The sequence below is a fragment of the Haemorhous mexicanus genome, chromosome 1 (genome assembly GCF_027477595.1).
Source record: "Haemorhous mexicanus isolate bHaeMex1 chromosome 1, bHaeMex1.pri, whole genome shotgun sequence".
Lineage (NCBI taxonomy): Eukaryota > Metazoa > Chordata > Aves > Passeriformes > Fringillidae > Haemorhous > Haemorhous mexicanus.
In genome coordinates this window covers 55,243,591-55,265,219 of record NC_082341.1, presented here as the reverse complement: position 1 = coordinate 55,265,219, position 21,629 = coordinate 55,243,591, and the positions used below count along the sequence as shown (strand labels likewise).

Here is a 21,629-nt window from a genome sequence, read left to right as displayed (position 1 = left end):
CTTGTGAACTGGTGTCACTGAAGAAAGCAATGCTTGTGTGACTCAACCTGTGGTTGACCAAAGCTTTTAGCCCTTCCTGGTCATACTTCCCAGGAATGCATAATACAAAATTTCACATGATTTTGAATAAAGATTTTTTTTTCATTTTGATATGAGAATATCCATTCATCATGCAAAGCTGGAAATGTACACTTCCATTATTCTCAGTTGAAAGGAAGGAAAGGGAGAGTTCTTCTTCCTGCTTTGCAGCTCGCCTCTGTTGGTGCCCTTTAACTTCTCCTGTGTGAACCTGTGTATATAAACCAAAATAAACAGTGATATAAGGTATTAAACCCTAACCACATTTCATTGCCTTAATAAATTCCAAGACTAAATGCCAACAGGACTGTCAGTAAAACCTAATTTAATATTCACTGTCTTGCAAATAATGCATTCAGCACAAGAACTGTTGTATTGAATAAAACCATAGGTTCATCCCATTTAAAATCCTGTCAGCAACCGTGACCAAAGTCTAGAAAAAAAATATTTCCTGGTTTAAATCCCAGCTTCTGGAAACTTACAGGTTAATATCATCTGAGTTGCTGCAAGAAAATGGTACAATTCAGCAAGGCACTAGATGGAATTGCAAGACAGGAAGGGTTTCTACTTTCAATAGTATTATTAGCATTAACTATACTTTACATAGTCCTTCTACTTCTTGATGTTGTTTCCTATCTTTTTTAACTTAGTCCAAATAGTTTACTCTTGTAGCATTTTTCATGGTAAATTTCTATCTAATGCTGAATATTTCCAAAAGACAACAGCAAGGTTATTAATTTATCCAAATGAAGTTAGGGAATAAGAGATTTTTCTGTACAAACTAGAAGAACTATTGCCTTTTTTTCTGGGAAGCTGAACTTTGCCAGGAATGTTGCCTAGATGATATAGATGTGATATTTGCAGCTCATGAGAAATTGTCCCATTTAGCCAAGTGATAAGTCCTTAAGAGGTTTCTATTAGCATGTGTTAAATAAACTGAGCACTCAGCGTGTTCCTGTCCAGGACCCACAGATAGGAAGGAGGACCTTTCCCTGCAGCTGCAGCTCTGGTGCCTTCCTTGGGAAGCCTGTGGAGGCTCAGCTGTCTGTCCAGCCATAACAGTTTTGTGAAACAGAAAGCAGTCTTTAGAGGAGACAGGAGTCAGCCCAGAAACTGTACAGGCTAAGCAAGTTGGCACAAAATGCCTTTCTATAAGACAGCATGGGCTTGCAGCAGGAGAGAGGAAAGGCTGCAGAATAAAGCACGCAGAAGCCGTTCATTCAGAGAATGAAGGTACTGCCCCCTTGTGATGGTGCTCTGATACCATCTTTAACTTCAGGGTTGCACAGTGTTTATAGGGCCCCTGTCTTCTGAGCAGCCTCTGTGGATCAGTGAGAGCCACAGGACACTGCCTCACCTGTCCCAGACAGCCTACAAGAGGAGGGAGCCTCGTACCTGGTTGTTTGCTGCCTGTAGGGCAGACTGTGCTCTTGCAACACAATTCCAGACTGTTGCTGGGCAAACTGAGCTAGTCAGGAGTGACCACTAGGCTCAGTTTGTCTTCTGGAGTCCCAGCCTACCACTCTTAATTTTGCAGAGGAGTCAAATTGCTCGCAGCCATGACTTGAAGATGCTGACAGCTGTTTTGAACATTTTGTGTACTGCGTCATGTTAACTAGCCCAGATCTTCTTGCCTGAAATTGGGCAACCCCAATGAGTGGCACTTTTTGCTTCCATCTTTCTTTGATTCATGTTCCTGTTCAAAATGAATCCTACCCCTTCACCTCAGAGGGAGGTTGAAAGCATTAATGTTTTGTGAAGCAATTAGATTATACAGTGATGAGCACAGTGGAGAAGCTCAGGAGGGTGTCAGTAATTATTTATTCACTGATGGTTTAAATACAAGAGAAGGAACGCCTATGGGCATTACTCTGGGCACAGAGAAGAAAAGTACTAGAGGGCCTCTCTCTGAAGGCTACTATGTGTCTTGTGGACTGAATGAATTAAGAATCCTGCAGAGGGGAAAAGGGGTGTGCTGTCACATAACTAAAAGCTGATGAGTCAGCACAGAAAGATTTGGGCAGGTTTACTTCTGGTATGTTTAATTTTGTGGGTTCAATGCTCTTTCACACCCGTTTTTGTAAAGGTACTACTTGTGTTTAGAAAATGTCTCCAGGACCTCACTGGTCTTTGCATTGGCTAAAAAAAGAGGCTGAAAGATTACATCCTGTGCTTCACACAGCTTTTCAGCATTGGAGCCTCTATATGAGCACTGTGGGACGCTGAGGATGAAATCAGGTGAAAAGAGCCACATTTTGGTCTCTGTTTGTACTAAGCCAAGCACATAAGGGCTCTGGTCTTTGACATGGGTACTACTGTAGATTGAATAATAAATACTAGTAGTTCAGCACAATCCAGAGAGAGCTCAGCCTGGCGGGTGCTTTGCCATTGTCAGCTGGCAGTGTAGCGCTGTGCCCTGACTACTGGCTGAGTACTTGAAAAGGAGATGACACTCCTGCTGACAGCTAATAGTGGATCTCCTTTTGCACACCAGGTAGAGCTTCTACTTTGTGCATTTGAAAACACCTGGTTTAGGTCTCAGCTGGGAGAGATTATGCAGAAAGGAGATGTGTGAAGTAGCATCAAATGAGGATAATCCTTCATTTGACATTTACTCATTTGGTTACCTGCCTCAGTCCTGCAGTGCAGCACCCCTGCTATTAATCCTTTGTCAAGACATACTTAATATTATATCTGCTACCTGTGATCAGACTTTGCACTTCAGTAGCACTTCTTTTTGAGAGACAGCATGGTTTAGAGTGAGTATAGAGGGGGTAATCACTTCCCATGATATTAAGAGTACTGATTCAAAACCTTTACAAAAGGTTAACTGGTCTTTAATAAACACAGGAGGCTGAAACTTCATGTTCTATAAGATTTGAAATTTAGAACCTCTAGTCCCTCGGCAATGCTGTGATACCAAAATTACAAAGTCAGTTTTCAGAAAGTGATCTGAATTCCCTGTCAGATTCAAGGTGTTTAAGTCAGTAATTCCACCAACTACAAGAGACTTTCTTTGGGTCTAGGCAGATATAACTCTGAATATAACTTAGCCATCTCATAAGCTGTGAAAATTCAGTTTCATGTGAGCCCAAGAGCCCTTTGGGATCTCCTTGAAACAAACCGAGAAAACACAGTAGCACTTTCTTTTTTCCCCCATATGCTGTCCTGCTTCCCTGATAGCATCAGAACAATTAACATAGTGTGGTTAATTACAACCAGACCCTGGCTGCTCTGGCTCCTGTCACTTTGCTCTGGCTTGATCTGAAGCATCAGGGAGTGGTGGCAAGGATGCTTTCACAAAGAGCACTAGAAAGGGATAGCCAGGTTTGTAGAGTGAGCTTAGACAGCAATGGATTAACATCAGTGAGGAAGACAAGAGTTGTGTTTCTGCAAGCAGGCATTGGATTCTCACTTATTTCCTCATCTCATAAAAGCTCCTTGTATAGAATGATTGTTGTATAATGAGTCAGTGTGTTGTATCTAGAGATGAGTGACTAGGTAATAATTTTTCCAGTTTTCCTTAGCAAACACAAAGAGAAAATAAAGAGAAAAATAAAAATAGAGTTAGATATCCAAATGAAGTATAAAGTTATCAACAGAGAAAAAGTGAAAGTATCTTTAGCAGAGAGCCCAACAGTATAATTATACACTCTATTAAAAAAAAAAAAAAAGGAAAGAGTATCCTTTTATCAGGTTTAAATTATCCATTTTTTGAATTGAACAGAATGTCTCAGTTATAAGACAGGAAGCCCTCATGTTCTCAATCTTCCTTCTTTATTCAATATTTTATATATTCTTATTATGTCTCCTCTTATTCATCTCCTTTCTGATGTTGTTTTCAGTCTGCTCCTTAGAGTTCTTGCATTCTTTTTTCTGCTGATACTCTATGTAAGTCTCCTTCTACTACATGCAATAATATTCCAGGAGAGGAGCAGCAATTTAAATGCACCATGATTTTTTCAGGTTTTTTCTCCAGCCAATTGTTTTAACATGTTTTTGCCATAGCTTCATGTTGATCAAATTTTCATTCCTTCATTGAATTCTGCATTGAGACAAGCAAGTGCTTCTTGTCATTTGTCTCAGTTAATTTAGAACCATGAGTAGCTCTGACTCCATTTCAGTATCGATATGCATCTTGCTATCAGTATTGCTCATTCATCTAGCATACTGGGCTCTAAAGATAACCACTTAGCTTTCACCATGCTGCTCAAAATAATTTTGTCACATATGCAGATATAATTTTTTTTCATTTCTCAACTCCATGTCCAGATTGCTGACAATTGCACTATGAAACAGAAGACCCCATCTGAGAATTTTAATCTAACCTTTTCTTAAATCCAACTACTTAATTCTTACCTCTGATTTGTATTTTAGACTGTAAGTAGTAAGTTTGTATATTTCTGTAATTATATCTGGGTAAAAGGACATGCTCAAATGCTGGTTAATGAAATTAAAAAGGACATGTTTAGCATAGCACAGGTAGAACAAAATGCATTAAAAACAATGTTTTGCAAGAAGCTCGTTATGATAGGATGTGTTGGATAAAGAGTTTGTTTATTATGTCAACAATATAGGTGTTTTGTTGTTTTATTATCACTCATTGGAGTCTGCCTAAGTTAGATGCAGCACTGAATTTGACTGAAAGCCTTTTTTACATTAAAAGCTTTCTAATTAATTGCTTGCAATATGTTGTAAATGAAGGATTTGTTTCAGTTCAGACTGAGGCAAATTCAGTCCACTGAAACAGGTCCTTCTATAACTAGACCTTCACATATGTGCAACATAGGGCTTTATTCTCCATGGTGAGTAACTGGGGTTAATCTAGAGAAGGAAATATAATGCTCTATCCTGCAACAATAGCTTAATTTCATACCTTCTTTCAAGAAGTGTGAATGGCAGAGAAGTGCCACAAAGTGAATAAATGTGAAATTCACCAGTATTACAGAAAGTTGCATCTATATAAGACTCTGTGAAAATATAACCATGCAGCTGGCCTCCTGCATGAAGCTCATGTAGATTATAGGAGGGTGGCATTCAGGGAGATTTTTTCAGAGGTCACTTACATCTTGCATTAGAAAGTGGTGGATATTTCTCACCAGAAACACCAGAAACATGAATGGCAAGAATTCTGCCTTTGGAAAGTGTAAAATCTAAGGAGATGAGCAACACAAAGAATGCAGACTACACAGGCACGTACTGCGTGCACATTTACAGGTACAGGTGCACCTATATACAAGTGAGATTATGGATACATGCCTGTAAATCTGTTTGTCACAGATCTTGTAATTAAAAGTCCATTTGAAGCAACTTGCTTCAGACTGGTTCAGTGTTACTGAAAGAGTTTAAACTCATTCATTGAACCCAGAGCAATATTAGTTCCAGGAAAGTTCTCAAGCCAATACAAGTGTGCTGGAGTTTAGCACTTCATTACATTTTCAGACCCTAAAAGCAAGTATTAATTAGCACTTTGAATGTAATAAATTATACCAGCTTTAGAAGCCTGTAAGTGCTTAGCCATGAATTTGATTCAAAATTATGTTTGCTAGAAGTGGCATGAACTTCCATGGAGGGGGCACAGATAAATTATGCAAGGTACCATTAATACAAAGTCCAGTTAGGATACTAAGAATTCCTTCACAGGAATAATCCAGTGAGAAGGACAAAGCTGACAGTGCTGTCTGAGCACATAAGGTTAATCAGTGTGGCCCCGTTGCTCTCAGTGAAACTATGCCATTTTACTCTGGATATGGCAATATATTCATGAAGAAAAATTTCACCTAGCCTAGCAGATAAAACAGAATAGGTAATAAGGCAAGCTGAAGAGAAAGTACAAGCCACAGACTCCGTTAATTTCAAACTGTAATAGAAAAGTAAAAAAAAAAAAAAAAAAAGGGGGCAGTGATGTATATGAATTAAATACAATTGTACAATGGTGGTTATTATCTGATGAAAACTGGAACACCTAGTAAAATGCATGCTCTTCTTACTTAGATGATGGATATGTCTTTTTACCAATTCATTTAGATGACTTGTCTCTAAATTAGTGATTTTTAATGCAACATATCAACATTACAAATGTGGAGGGATGTTTGAAAACTAGTCATTTTTGAAATATTTTTTCAAAGGATTTCAAGTCTCATACCTGCATTCAAGATCACACTGTGTTTGGTTTCATTGTCAAAGTTTGGTATTGTTTTCCCCTGTACTTGAGTAGCAAGCCATAAAAACTAATGATGACTTTCCTGCATTGCCTACTCAAAGTGCACTGTTGTCAGTTAAAAAAATCAGGGAGAGGAACAGAATTTAAAGCACAATTTTTTATTAGAAAAAGTATTAGATATATTATGGGTAAATTGCTCCAAACAGAAGTGCATTTTAAAGTTAACTAGGTGTTATCCTAGTTTGTGATGATCAGCTTTATTGAACATGAAGGCAGTCCACCTAAAAATTACTTAGCCCTTTCTTGAACTGGGGTGCTTTTTGGAGGGATTTGTATAATTTGGTCTAGTGTAGATCCCTGATGGCAAAAACGAGTGAGAGAGGCTGTAGGGCAAACAGGGAGTGCCAAGGCTTTTCCACAAGTCAGGAAGGGCCTGCATGTCCCCTTGCAGTGCTGGTTGCATGCTCCCTCAAGAAGCGAATGTTAGGGCTGTGAATGCACCCCCCAGACATCAAAGACCCTTCAAAGGCCAAAAGGCCTGAAGGCCTCTCCTGCCCCATGACCTGGATGGACACAGGGCGTCTCACTGCGCTCCACGTTCCTGGCCGGTGACCTGTTCTGCATTGTTTCATTTCAAAAGGTGTTGGGCAGTTGGGGTACAACAAGGACCAGCAAACAAAAAGATCAAAGAACTGAAAAGTTTTATGGATGAGTTGAAATAGAGTTTACCTGTTTTTTCCAGACTGGACAGGAAGAAGGTATAGAAATAATTTCAACTATTTAAAAAAGAAAAGAGAGGAAGGGGAATGCAGATGAGTGCTATGTAGAATAACAAAGTTTTGGATCTTCAGTTGACACAGGAAATATTTAAGATAGAGGATAGGAAACAAACTTTTAATATGGTAAACATAATGTGGTTTTATATTAATAAATAAAGATCCCCCAAAGAAACAAATTTATCTTTCTGAAGCTTAAAAATGAAGAAAAAAAAAATTAAAAACATCAGAAATATCCCACTGGGTCGAACTAGAGGTGTTACTCCAGTTAGTGTGTCTCTCATGGTGCAAACAGGGGCTTCTATTCAAGAAGCACATGAACCCCTTGCTTGTTCACTTTTGTTCTCTTAGTGCTCTCCCAGCATCAATGTTCTTGAGGTTAGCAACCCCAAAGTATATACTCTTGCTTTTTCCCTTCAGTATTTCAGTATGGACCTGTTATCTTTGGATTTGTCTAGTCACATATGAACCTGCTGGCTATGTCTGCAGCTATTCTAAAAGTCCACAAATGCTTTTTTTTTATTACTCTCTTTCAAGTTGTTCCCCTATGTCTTTCATTAAATGCTCCCTCATTAACATGCTTGGGAAGCTCTTGCCCTAAAACCTTGCAAAGGCAGAACCAGAAAGGGGAAAGCACTCAGATACTTGTGCAAGATTTCCATGCATCAGATCTTGCAGAACTTTCCAAAGAGGGTGCCTTCAAAGTTTTTGGGAAGAAAATTACTGTGATACAGTGAGACAGTCCTTGCAGTATTCACAAAATTGGAATCTCCTCAGCATTTTTGCCTCTTTAGGCACACCTATGCAATGTATAGAAAAGAAGGATTTTTTTTCTGTCTTTAATTCACAGATGTTTTGTGGTAAATTCCGCAGCTGTGACCAGAAACTGGACGACCTTGTTAGCAGGACAGCCACAAAGTAGCCACAAAGTTTGGTTTTGATTATAACGTCTTTTTCTTCTTGAAGTCTGTTCTTTAAAATTTGATGTGCTCATGTAATTGCAATGTAGTCCACTGCCCTGCATTACCTCCAGTGAAGGGGGTTTGAGACTTTGCAGATGAGGAGAAGAGAGATAGACAGACAGACTGACAGAGAGACACAGAAGCCCACAGTATGACAAAATAAATGATATCACTGATGGACTTTTCTGTCAGTGTATATGAGTTATTGAATGCTTAAGCAGAAATATTGCATGTTTCTTCTAACCTTTATTCCTCATAAAACTCAACAACTGAAAAGACAACTGGCATGTAATTTTTAGTGGCCATATATGCTTTCATCTTCTTTTCTATTTTGTTTAAAAGTCTGTAACAGAAATACAAATGAAATTCCCTCCAGTGGTGTAAATTTTCATATCTCAGTAGGTAGATGGAAGGAAAAGATACTTCATTTACATTTCTGTGAATCCAAGATTTTTTTGAGGTGGCTGGTGTTCTGGAAAACATGAACAGTTGGGGCAGGAGTCTCGTTTTCTTCTGGCATCTGGATTTTGGAAGACTTGAACTCTCCTTTTCTGAAATGCAGCCTCTTAAAACTGTCTTAAAAGAAACATGACTCAAAATGAGGCCTCTGGAACTACTCATTGCTTTTGAAAAACTGGTTGTTGGTTTTAGTCTCAAAATTACTACTTTCAGGTCTTGTTTGCTTGCTATTCATGCTTTCAGGTGTGAATTTTAGGTGGTTCCTGAGTGACACTGCTGCGCATTTATAAGTGGACACGGCTGGAACAACTGGACAAGGGCAGCTGGTGCCACTGTCCACCATTCCTGCTGATGCTGGCCGCCTGGCTGAGAAGCACTGTGAGCTTGGTAGGGCCAGCAGGAGGACATAGGGCTGCTGGTCAAGGCAGAGGGATCACGTGGGGCTCTGCACTACAGAGATTCCCCATCTGTCCTGTATTCAGGAGTTGCTGAAGAAAGTGCAGTGAAAAACTTTGGGAAGGAGGGCAGGAATCCAGGCCTTCCCAGTAGAGCACACCATGCCAGCAATGTTGAGGCCTTTGATTTATTTTTCTTCTTTTTGGCCCTCAGCCTTAACTTTATTGTATGGTTTCTGAAAGGCAGAGAAAGACCTACCACCTTCTGTTCTCTTCAGAACCTTCTGATCTGCTCAAATTAGAAAAATCCTCCAGGCTGCCCAGTGACAACAACTTGCATGCGAGTGACATTAAACCCAGCCAGGTCAACTTGCCTTATGAGGAGCTCTCCAGAAACAGCTGGAGAGGATTGTTATTTGAGGACAGATACCTGAGCTATTTAAGAAGTCACCCTGATGGCTGAACCATTGTCTCCATTTCTGAGTTACTCCCCTTGGCTGTGCTGGCTGTTCCTCTGTTCCCTCACAATCACCTTTTCATTTCATTCTGAGATGTTTGAAGTTTGGAGGTAGAGGGAATGAAGTGCAGATTTTCAGGCTCCATAGGAAAATCCTAGTCCCTTAGACTCAACTGTTGCCGAAGAGCACAGGGTAAAAGAAAGATACTAAAGAAAAAAGGATTTCTCCTTCCCCTAGCACATCTGTCCAGCTGTGTCTTAATGCATCTGCTGCTCATGTCATTGTTTTCCAGTAGGAACTTCTTGCTAAGATTATGTCTGTCTCCTCTGCTGTACTTTACAATTTTGTCAATGCCTGGCTTAGCATCCTCTTTCTGGATATTGCTTGTACAGTGTGAAGACAGATGTAGATAACAAGGACATCTCTAGGAGGTAAAATCTATCCTTTTGGTGGAGGCCATTTTAATTTATGTAGGGGGGAGAATAGCAAGTATACTTATTTAAGGACTGCACTCCTTGAGTCATACAATTGTCTTTTTACTGTGTAGGGTCAGAAGGGCATTACAAAAGTTTTGAACCTGGTCTTGCAAAGATAGGTATTGTTGTGTATGGTCAAATGGAAAAAAAAGTAAAAAAACCCCGAAACTCAACCTGTATTTCCAAAGGCTGCTGTGTGCTTGGAACTGCCAATGAAATCGGTCCACTTATTTTTTTTTCTTTTAAACTGACTCATCTGAAGGGTGACAGTGTCCTAGGATTTAACCACTCACACAGAAATAAAATACCTCATCTAAACTGTTTGTGTGTCGTGTTTGTTGATCTTGGTGAATTTCACAGCATCTTCAGGATGGTGCCGTCTGATGTTTGAATGTATGAGGTGACCTCGCAGTGTATGTGTGGAAGCAAAAAACACCAGGGTATAGTAGAGAGGCTTTGTTTTCCACCTCATCTGTGGTAGTGTAATTGTGTGGTTTTTAATGAACAGACCAGAGTAGTTACACTTAGCAATGTTTGTTCACTAAAAAGGAAAAGGGGTGTTAAATCATTATGTTCTTTGATGAATGGCTTGTACACTGAAGAATAAATTGAACAAACTGGCATAGAGCTCAGTGAACATGAAATCAGCTATTAGAAGAAAGCTTGTGAACAAATTCTAAGCCTGATATGCATCTTTTGATTAATGTCCTATTAATCATCCATAGTGGCTACCTTAGCTAAGTCGTGCTGTAATCATTCATGGTTGCTTACAGGAACACTAGCAGGGACTATAGAGCTTCAATAACTGAATATTATTACTGATTTCTCCCTAACTCTTGCTGTGAACAATTACTGTTTTCACTACATTTCTGCCTCCCTTTATTAGAAAGAATACAATGCCAAATGAAAAGAGAGTTCCTCAAAGACCAGTGAAATTCTCCCAGGGTATTCTTAATGATATTCCGTCCTAAATGGGCAAACTATTGTAATGCAGAGTTCTCACCAGGAATAATAGTAATGTAATCACATTGAAGCTGTCTTTTTATGGATTATAGTCAAACAGACAAATGTATAGTCATATTTATGAACACAGAATTTCTGTAGAATTATTGCTTAAAATGTTGGAAATTATTTTGGCTTTTTGTATCAAAGTATTTTCAGTTAATGCACTTAACAGCAACAGCAATTAAGACTCCAGACTGTTAATTTGGACAAATTTGACATTGGAAGAAGCCTTGATTCTTGGAAGGTATAATGCCCACACCCCTCTCTTTTGAGACAAAATGTTTTATATTCCTGTGGCTTTTTTGTACTCTGGTAGTTCAGTGTATTTTTTTTTTTTTAGTCAATGAATATTCTTTTTCTTTTTTTTTTTTTTTTCTTTTTCCCTTATGATTGGAAGCTATTGGCAAATATTTACAGGAGGATCTCTTACTCCTCTGTGTGAAGATTTAGTTCCACACCATTTATTTCTCAAGTGTGACACAAAGAATGCTTTTGCACTACCCACAAAATAGGTCCTTAGATGGCAGTGTAATTTCCCCCTAAGTCACTGTGGTCTGGGAAATACGGTGAAGTAATGAAGTGATGACAGGTATTAACATACATAATGGACTTTAATAGACATTTAATGTTGTTTAACTGGAAGAAGGAGAAGTGCTTTCCCATTGGAATATTTCTACATTGGAAGTCATTGATCACCAATTTCAGAGGGGAAAGGTTAATCCATCAGTTTCTGTAACCAAACGGCACTGATGGAAATTCTTTAGGTGACATTCTGGATGAACTGAGCTTTCCATCTTTGCAAACAAATGAGTGATATGACAAGCATGGTGTTCAGAACACATTTAACCAATTGATTTTCTCTCCTCTTGTAATAAGATCTAGAGACATATGAAAAAGCGTTCCATGAGCCAAGATTAAAGGAACTGCTTCATACACAAGAACATAGGGGAACTGCATTATCAATAAAAGTACTATAAAGCATGTAGGCCCCCATTCTTTTTCTTTATATAAAGTTTGTTATTGCAATAAATAGCTGTTATTGAACTGCCTGCCTTTTATTTCAGTTTTTCTGAATTTTATTTCGGCCCACTTTCTGTGGTTTCCTGGTAGAGGTTAGGAAAAAATGTTATGTTTTGTTATGGTACCATTTTTGTACTCACTAGTAAAACCTGGGCAACTCTGGATTTAAAATCAGGATTTATCATCCTTAGGGGCATGAAGAAGGATATGAGGGGGAGGGGGAAATCTGGCTTCAAGTAGTTTAAAGGTATCAAATATATTTTCAAGTTTTAATCTGTAAAGTTCCTTACCGTAATGATCCTCATCTTTTTTCCTCCCTCTTCCCTCCTTTTTCTCCCAAATTCAGCCCTGCTCTGAGTTTCACATACCCTCCTACACCAGTATCCCTCCAGCAAATGCATCAGCAAATTATAAGTCGTCAGCAAACCCTAGGTTCAGCCTTTGGACACAGCCCTCCACTCATCCATCCTGCTCCAACTTTTCCTACCCAGAGACCTATCCCTGGCATCCCCAGTGTCCTGAACCCTGTCCAGGTCAGCTCTGGACCTTCTGAGTCCACACAGGTGAGAGACAACAAAAGAAACCTTTACTTCCCATTAATTTAAAAATTAAAGGAATGGCATTGTCTCGATGGCAATTAATCACCACTGTCACTGAGACCCTTTGATAACAGTTTTCTTGTAGCTCCAGTGTTTGCAGTCACTTTATTAGGAATCACAGGAGTGCAGTTGGTGCAGTTTCTGATTGGCAGTGTGCTTTTTAGTCCTCATAAATATTCTCACTCCATACTGCCTCTCCTAGATCTTATACAGGAAGGTAGTAGAGGTGGGGGGTAAGAAAAGGGACAAAACATGTCAAAACAGCAATGTTTTAAAGGTTAGCAGCTTCATTTTCAAATCAGGCTGACCCTAGGGTATACAGGGTCATATTCTGCCCTCCTTGTACAGCTGTGAGTAACCTGAAGCAAGGAATTCTATGAGCAAGAAAGTAACTTAGAGACAGCAAAGAGGACCGAAGGCTTTTCCCTCTGATTTGTGCCAAATTGGGCTTACTGAGTTTGAATTAATCATTTCAGTAAGGTGTATTCTGGAAAGCTGGGAATGAGCAGCAGTGAATCAGGCCCCTGATGTGGAGTTTATCATGGTTTGTGATTTGCCTGTTATTAACTAGTGCTGTTTGTTTCTAGATGACCTGGGATAGGTTATTTATCAGTCTGTACACTGTTTATCTCCTGGCTAGCTTTTACAAATGTAGAGGAAGAACATACTGCTGTAGAAAACATATTGATTTTTTTGTGGGGTCCCTGCAAGTTCAGATATCTCTAAAAGATCTCTGGATTCCTACAAGATACATTTGCAGGTGTAGATAATGGTGGTCAGTCAAGCAGAACAAGAGAAAAACAAGATTCTGGCCTGTTTACGTTAACTATTTTGCTATTAACTTGTGAGAATCCAGGACTTCATCTAGGATTTTTTGGCTGAATCTCATGCTAACATTCAGTTCTTCTTCCTATCCACCCATTATAATGGGAAACATAGTGAAGAAGCTGAGATCTTGTGTGAAGATATTAAATGCAAAACCTTTCCTTCAAGTGTGAAAAGATAAATGTTTCTCTTCTGTTTCTTTGAGCATGTAGGGATTTTCCTTTTCAAAATTGCCTTTCCAAAGTTGTCATAATGTAGAAAATCAAGTTCTTCCTACCTCTCACCACTCTGACAAAACTGGCATTGGTTTGTAGCAAGGAATTGCATCAAATGCTCCCCTTCCCACTTCCTCCCTGCTCTGCTACAAGGTTGAGCAATGCAGCTCTTCCACGCGTTAATGCTATGTAATTAAAAAACAATGTTATTGCATATCCAATATAATTAACATTGCAGCTTCTCCATACAAAGTTGCTGAGCAGATGCTGCATATTTTTGTTTGGAGCCACATATTTATCACAGTCTAATTTTGTCTTCTTCTGGGGAAAAAAAAATCCCCACCTGCCTGCAGCAGAATAAACCCACAAGTGAATCTGCAGTGAGCAGCACTGGGGACCCCATGCACAACAAGCGCTCCAAGATAAAGCCTGACGAGGACCTCCCCAGCCCGGGAGCAGGAAGCATGCAGGTATGGCAGCCAGATTCCAGTCATGAGCCTTCCCTCTTGCTGCTGGAGTGAAAATGCACCTTTCCTGTGACACACACGTTTTCAGGCTCCTTGGTGTGCTGCACACACGGGCAGCCTCTGCTCGCAGTAGCCTGGGTTAAATAGGAGCAGCTCCTGGGGTGCAGGGTCTGTGGCAGGATGAGGACAGACAGGAAGGAGAGGGTGGAGAGGCACCTCTGACCAGTCAGAGCATGCTCAGTGCTCTGTTTGCCACAGAAAAGTGAACAAGAGACATTCAGGTCTTTATTAAGGACATGTTTTCTGTTCAGCAAAAATACTTAAGGCCACCTTGACTTTTCCTGGGTCTTAGCACTGTACTGCACTGAGGCCCCTGTGTCAGGCTCCAGTCTCGTTTGTTGTACTTTCTGTACCAGTTAATGCCACTGGTTTTAGTAGAGTGACTCTTGATTTACAGTGACTCAGGGGAGATGAGAATCAGAGCCTCAGTCTTGTGAGTGAATCCATGAAAACAAATCAGAGGTCTGCCTAAATCCTTCAGCAGGTTTGAAATGGAAAAATAGCAGGAGTGCATAATCTGAACCAAATGTTTGCACTAACATCTGACTCTTACCCTCAGCAAATAACAAGCTGGGGAGAATGAGGCACCCTGATGAACTGGAGGTGGGAAATCTAACCCCAAAATTAAATACTTTCACCCTCTGCTCACCCCTTTTATGCACATGTTAAGGGCAAGAACAGACTAACAAATAACTCAAAAATTACTAGTCTGCTCTTTGAAAGGTTTTAGCATGCAAAACTGTTACTGTTCCAACAATGGAAACACACTGGATTACTGGCGATCCAATCTCTGTCCAACCCTAGTACTAAAATCAAATTCCAATTAATTCAACTATGTTGAATAGTGCCTTTCACATTAGTGGTGCCAATGAATCATCAAAGCCAGGTGCACAAATAACAAGCTGCTTAAATAAAATGTGAGGGAAGCCGGGCCATTATGATTTATTTTTAATTGAAATGTAAAGGGAACAAAGAATATGTTTTACATGTATAGTTTGCAAATGGCTTCTGGCTTATCAGGCCTGTTTTGGGCTCCTGTATTTTGTAGAATGGAGTAGCATAGTGAAGTGAGAGTAAAATAATCCTCCCTCCCCTGTCTCCTCCACACACACACACCATCATCTTACTTAATGCTGAAGTAATTCACTTTTCTTCCTCCTCAGTTTCAGAATTTCCTCTCTCTTCTTCTCACCCCTGTTTTTTATCTCTCTCCAGGAGCAGCCAGAAGGAATGACCTTGGTAAAAGAGGAAGGGGACAAAGATGAAAGCAAACAGGAGCCTGAAGTGGTCTATGAGACAAACTGCCACTGGGAAGGCTGTTCCCGGGAGTTTGACACGCAGGAACAGCTAGTGCATGTAAGTTAATGGTATTCAGGAACTCGGTTTTAAAACTACCTGACCTTTTTCATGGGGGTCAGCTTCTCTGACCCTATGCTGAGTCAAGTTTCTTAGCTAACAGAGCTGCAAACTGGAGAGGGGTTTATGAGTTTCTGAGAATAAAGAAAACTCGAAGCCACAGTGCTTGACCTGTTCAGTCAGCTAAAGCTTAGTGTAAAATTCAATAAAGTCTTCCACAGAGATTGTAATGGCTCTGATCCTGTAAGCCAGCAAACGCTATTTTGAGTTAGAGACTTTGATAGTTATTGAGTAATAGTAAGCTGGACATGAATGATTATTAACCTTTAGCCAAGTTTGATTTTTTTCTCCCCAAAGGGGCTGTAACAGTAGAAACGGGTGAGGGGAATTTTTTCCCTTCCCTAAGAGAGGTTTTGCTATCAATTTACTGTTGTGTGTAAACCGAAAGGGATTATTTGGCTAAATACATGGGGGCTGAGTTACTTCAGTCATTTCAGCAAAAGCAAACTGTAGAATCTTTTCTGTGCTACACCAAATATTAATTCTATCTCCCTTTTTTTTTATTCCTCTCTGCCACCTCTCCCAAATAAACAATTTGTACTATTTTGTAGTATTGTAAGATAGAAAGTGAGCAATCAAAATTCAGACTACAGCCTGACAAGTGCAACCCCTTGCAGTTCTAACCTCCTTAACTAGCAGCACCTCTCTTATTTACTTATTATATTGAATACTCTGAAAAAAAATGGAATTCCTAGTACAGAATAGAGAGGAACACCCTCAGCAAATGAGCAGTGTGACAGAATTGTATTTAGTTTAGAAAACTTTTAATACTTTACTGGATATCATGCAAAATCTGTTATAGAATGTGGCTAGTACTTCTGAAATAACTAGTTGGAAAATCCACTTTTTCACCCAAAATAAATGAAAACAAGCCCACCATATATTTCCAAACACTATGCCAAATGGTAAGCTTATCCTTTACTAAAGCTGACTTTAGTAAACCAATGTCAGCTTTCACTTGCTGGAGTGTGAGAACCTCTTGGTGTTGCAGTTATTCAGCAAGATGTATTTTCACGTTCATGTTATTATTAAGTAGTAGCAGCAGCAGTAACAACAATCATGATAAATGAAAGACTATCAACAACTAAAATAATATGAAAAATGTGACATTTTTCCAAGAATTCTTTGAGACATTTGGCACATATAATTCCCTAGCATTTGAATAGGCCAAATTGAAATGTGAGGAGAAACTGTTTTGGTGTCACAGTACCTTTTGGGAAAGAAATGCATACTAATGGCTTCTGCAAGTGCTTTGACACATTTAAATTAAAAGATCAAATGTTGGTCTTTGAATTGAATCTGTGCAAACAGACCAAATGACATCATATGGGGCTCTGCATAAGCACAGTCTTTATATCTGTTAGCAATTGTAAGACTGAAGCTGTATGAGGCCTGGGAAACCTTTCAGTGTTCAGAAATTATCCCAGTGATGATGATAAATAATATGCACAGAAATATATTAAATAAAAGAGAAATTCAGAATAAAGATACCCTTGGCAATAAAAAAAGAAAAAGGATTTTTTGATGTTCCAGGTCTAAAATTTAATGGAAGTCCTCTGAGTGAATTAAATTGACAGGGTGGTACTTTAGTTCTTCTGGAGTGTAATTTTAAAGTTAATTTGTTGGTTTTGGTGGGATTTTTATAGTAAATCTGCCTGCATTGTAATGGTCAACAGCAGGACTGAAAAAAGTGTATTTCTTATGTTTCTGAACAATGGCAACATCTGAAATGAGTTCCTCTAAACATAGAAAAGGAATATAAAAAAGTTTTTCTATGACACGGAACTCTTTTTGGCAGGGCTCAGGATTCAGGTGTGTTATGATGGTGTTTAGATTACAAGGTGCAAGACTTGACCCTATACCCTGAAGACAATAAATTCATCATGGCAACCATCACATTTAAGTAGCACAAATCATGCTGTAAGAGTCAGCAGGATTCAGTGATGGGGCCATGGTTTGTGATTTCTTTTGCTGCTCCGGCAGAGCCCCGCTGGGGGGACTTGAGCGAGTTATTTCTGCCCAGAATTGCAAAGGGCTTTAGACATCTAACTCTGTTTGAAAGCCTGGCCACTCACCCCAGTCTGCCTTTTGCACATTTTGTCTGCCCTTGATTGCCACAGCCCTCTGATGTACATCTGCAGCAGCTAGGGATATGAAGTCTGGTCTCAGCAGGGCTTCACGGAAGGGCAGTCCTGGTTTTGCTTAGGTGTGTCACTCTGGCAGAAAGTGTTCCATCCCTGGTCCTTGAAAATCTGAGTTGAAAAAGTGGTGTGGCTCATGTATGCCTTCTATTCAAATACTGTAGGTAAATCCAAGTAGATATAAATTGCTGTAGCTGCACTTAAATCAGTGTCAGCACAGTTCTGAGTGCTATGTGTGCATGTGCATGGGTGTGCCCGAGCCAGGCACAGGCGCAGGTATGGTGTGTGTCTCAGGGCCCGTGCACACTCTTGGCTCCACAGCCCTGACACTCTGGTAGCAGCTGGGGGCCTCACCAAGCCAGGAGCCTCACGATGCCAGACACTGCTCAAGCACAGCAGGAGGAGTGCACCTGACACGGGCCTGAGGTCTTTCACCCTGCAGCTCTGGTGCCACCTCCCTTGGGCTGTTTGTGCCGTCAGGGGCTACCTGATCTGGCAGTAGAGTTCTGCCACCATGCCTCTTCTGGCTGCACATGCTGCTGCTCTCCTGGTGATCCCAAACCCACTGGCAGACTCAGCAGGGCCTTAGCTGCTCCAGCTGGGCTTGAAAAGCTTGAAGGTTTGGAAGTAAGATGCTGGACCGGATGTCAAAAGTGTAGATCACCATCCAGATTTGTTGATTCTGCTGTAGGGTAGTAATCACCATGGCAGGGGCAACTGGCATAGATAAAGGCAATAAAGGCTTGAATTGCCTTAATTACCTTTATCCAGATTACATCTGCCATCTTTCTGTACAGTTGTAACCATGCATAATAGCAAGAGATCAGACCCAGAATGCCCAATGGCACAGGACAGACTGTTACCCAAGCCTTGCTTCCCTATACAATGAAATTTTAGAGCAACTGTGCTGTTAAGGGAAGAGATGGAAGTATGTTTCTGGCTGTTTGTTTTGTTTCCTGAAGAATTAGGTAACTCTACGTGAATTCTAGTCATACCAGGTTGAGTAGAGCTTCGAAAAGCTTTTCCAGAATACACACTGCACACAGTTTATGGTATAGATGGCATTACTCCCACTATGTATACAATGTATACACAAGCACATATGCATGTGTTTTGAAAAAGATCAGTAAGAGTTCGAGTATATTCTGGTCTTTCTGTCGTATATGGATAGCTTTGTTATTTCTTGGGGAACTTTGAGACATAATTTACTTTGAAATCAACCGTGGTTGAAATCAGCATTACGAAGTGATGTGTGACATAGCATGTATGAAATGGTAAAGGCAAATAAAATCTGTGTCTAAATATGTGGTATAGCCTTACAGCAGAAATTACAATGTTGTGCCATTTCAGTAGTTAGCATTTGATATCATTTTCTGCATTACCGTAGCAAAGTCCTGCAGTTATTAGTGTAAAATGTAGGAGCCACTGAAAGTGTTCTTCGGTCTCAATGTTTTCTGACTGAATTTATGAACAGAACCTGAGCTGCCATGAATGAATAACTGAAAAGCTATTACCTAAAAGAATCGTTATTGACCCACCCAGAAGGGTCTGACAGTGAAATTTTGGCACGGGTGCTGTTATTTTCAAGTGATATGAGCCACTTAGAATTCAGCATGGTTAAATTTTCATGATGCATGCACCAAAAGGCAAGGTGTTAAACCATCAGACACTCTGCCTTATTTATAACACCTATCCATCCTTCCTCTGCCCCCCTCCTTCTCTTACAGTTAATAGAAAGATTCATGATTCTTCATGGTTGTCTATCTAGTGTCTGACAGTACCGACTGCACTGCTAAAGCAAGTCACTATCTATAATTGATATCCTTCTATGGAATAGGGTACCGGCTGCAATTGAAGGGTTTTGCTGAAAGCTTTTAAATCCTGACAAGTTCTGCCCTTGTTCTGGTTGCTGCTGAGCTGCACTGCTGAGATCCCAGGGTTATTTGAAGTTGATGCAAAGGGGCGCGTGTGTTGCACATTAGCAAGGCACAAAGTTGGCGAGCCACGTTAGAGGTGCCACTGCATTCTCCCACCAGGTAGTCTTATTTACAGTGCACTGCACTCCTGAAAAGGCTGGTTACATTAATGTTTGAAATGTCTATTAGAGCTTTCTTTCTTTCCCTTTTTTCTTCTCTGCAAAAAATTAAAAGAATAATCTTATTTATTTTAAAGCCTCAGTTTGCTGCTGGGGTCTTTATCATTCAGCTCTTTAATTAATTTCTCTGCCCAGCGAGATATTATAATTGGGCTTAGCTGAGCTCAAGTTTGTTTTAAATATGTGAGCGCCTAGAAGCTAATAAGATATTGTATATATTTATAAATCTGCTTTTTGTTGCAGTTTGTCCCTTTTTTTCTCCCAGAAATCAGTTAAGAATAAAATATTGCAAAAGGGTTAGATGCTAAAGATAAAAGTTTACTTAAGAAAATTATCCTTCAAGGAAATGACTGAATTTATTGTTAAATATTAATACAATAGCAATCAGAAAAACGCAGTGCTGCCTATTTCTCATCCCCCCTTGCTGCGTAGCCTTGATGATAATTATTTTTTATTCAAAAACATGCTTGAAGAACTGTAGAGCTATTTTTTTGTTAGTGTTTTCTCCTGAATTTTACAGCAATAAAATTCTTTCATTGTTGTTACATTTGATTAGATGAGATCAAAAGGCCCTAAACTATCAGCAATGGCTTATATTTGGGATTTCATTTGTGAGGTCTTCCTGCCTGTTTGCAAAGCCTAGTTGGCTGGAGCACTCCCCTGGAAATCCCTGGGGATTGTACTTCTACACAGGGTTCCCTTATTGCACCAGAGGGCAGCTTCTTGTGTTTTTCAGGTACCTCACATGTTCCCAAGGCATCACAGTGCACTGAGGGTACCCAAAAGAACCATTACATGAGATTCTGAGACTGGAGTTTCTTAATGTTCGTGCTCTCTGTTCCTACAGAAAACAGTGGGTTCAACCCTAACCAACAAAATTTGGCCAGCAGTCCATGGAGACCTACGTAAACCCCAAACTGTGCCCACATCCAATCTCTGCTTACGTTTTACAGCATCTGTGAGGTGCTTTAATCAATCCAGTGCACCTCAAAACACTGAACATCAGGAGGTGGGGAACACACCACTCTGAAAGACTAGCCCTCTTTACAGTGAGTGATTTTGGATGACCAGAAGTAAGGACACTCAAAGTCAAAAGATTTGAAAGTCTCACTTTCTCTGTTACTGTGCTGGCTTTGGACTGTGGCTTCTTCCTCAGCTCCTCTCCTGAAGGAGAGCTGGAGGTGAGGATAGGAGAGAGCATCACCACTTCTCTAGATAAAGATTCTAAACAAAGATCCAGCTGCAATAGCAGGGTAAACCAGAATAAAGCAGTTCCCCTGAGTATCAGCTACAGTGCAGCAGACCTGTAAGTGACCCTGAGAGTTGCACGTTGCCCACCACTTGCAAGAAGAGAAACTGCCATGTAAGTAAAGGACCCCAAAGCTGCCAAAGCCAAGCAGGTGCTGGGTGCAGCAGTGTGAGTAGGCATCTGCACCTAAAGGGAGGGAATTGCACACATCTGGCCCAGCAAACAGATTATCCTTCATGCATTTGTGGTCTCTTCTTTGGGTCCTGGCTTGCAAACTGGTTGTGGGGCAGGTGAAGTCCCAGCTTTGTGAAGCAAGTCCCTTACAGTCCCAAAGGGGTGTGATTACACATCCCAGTTTGCATACTTCTCAAAATACATTCAGGGATTTACTTAATGTTTATTGCAGAGGCAATTTTCAGTGTTTTTTCATTGCAGTTTTATTTGGCTGTAGCACAGTAAAACAGAGAAGGCTCAGCCCATTCACAGGCTCATTGTGCGTGGCAGTGACAGCTACTGCCCTGACAGGTTCAGGAATGTTTCCTTTAAATTGAAAAGAGTAAAGACTAGATAAGAACATGAAATCCATTATAGTAATCATTTTTTCCTGACAAAAGGAGAATGTTTTACGTACAACAGCAAAGGGAGTTCTGTTGGTGGTTTTATTCTCTTTCATCTTATTTTATTTTTTACTCACTGGGTCTGGACCCTAACTCATACTTTGAGAAGGAGTGCTGTGGACAAAAGAAATCCGTTCTTCAAGTGAGGCAAGC

The 21,629-nt window shown here is 40.1% G+C and overlaps 1 protein-coding gene across 3 annotated transcripts in view; it reads left to right on the top strand.

The window, feature by feature from the left end:
- Positions 1-21,629, top strand: part of GLI3 (GLI family zinc finger 3) — a 204,610-nt gene that overhangs the window by 148,976 nt on the left and 34,005 nt on the right. For 2 of the 3 annotated variants that reach the window (XM_059849817.1, XM_059849824.1), the window contains exons 8-10: positions 12,139-12,355; positions 13,785-13,901; positions 15,174-15,314. In XM_059849817.1, the coding sequence (XP_059705800.1) occupies positions 12,139-12,355; positions 13,785-13,901; positions 15,174-15,314 (475 nt within the window). The remainder of the gene's footprint in view (positions 1-12,138; positions 12,356-13,784; positions 13,902-15,173; positions 15,315-21,629) is intronic. The other variant, XM_059849833.1, reaches the window with a different exon arrangement.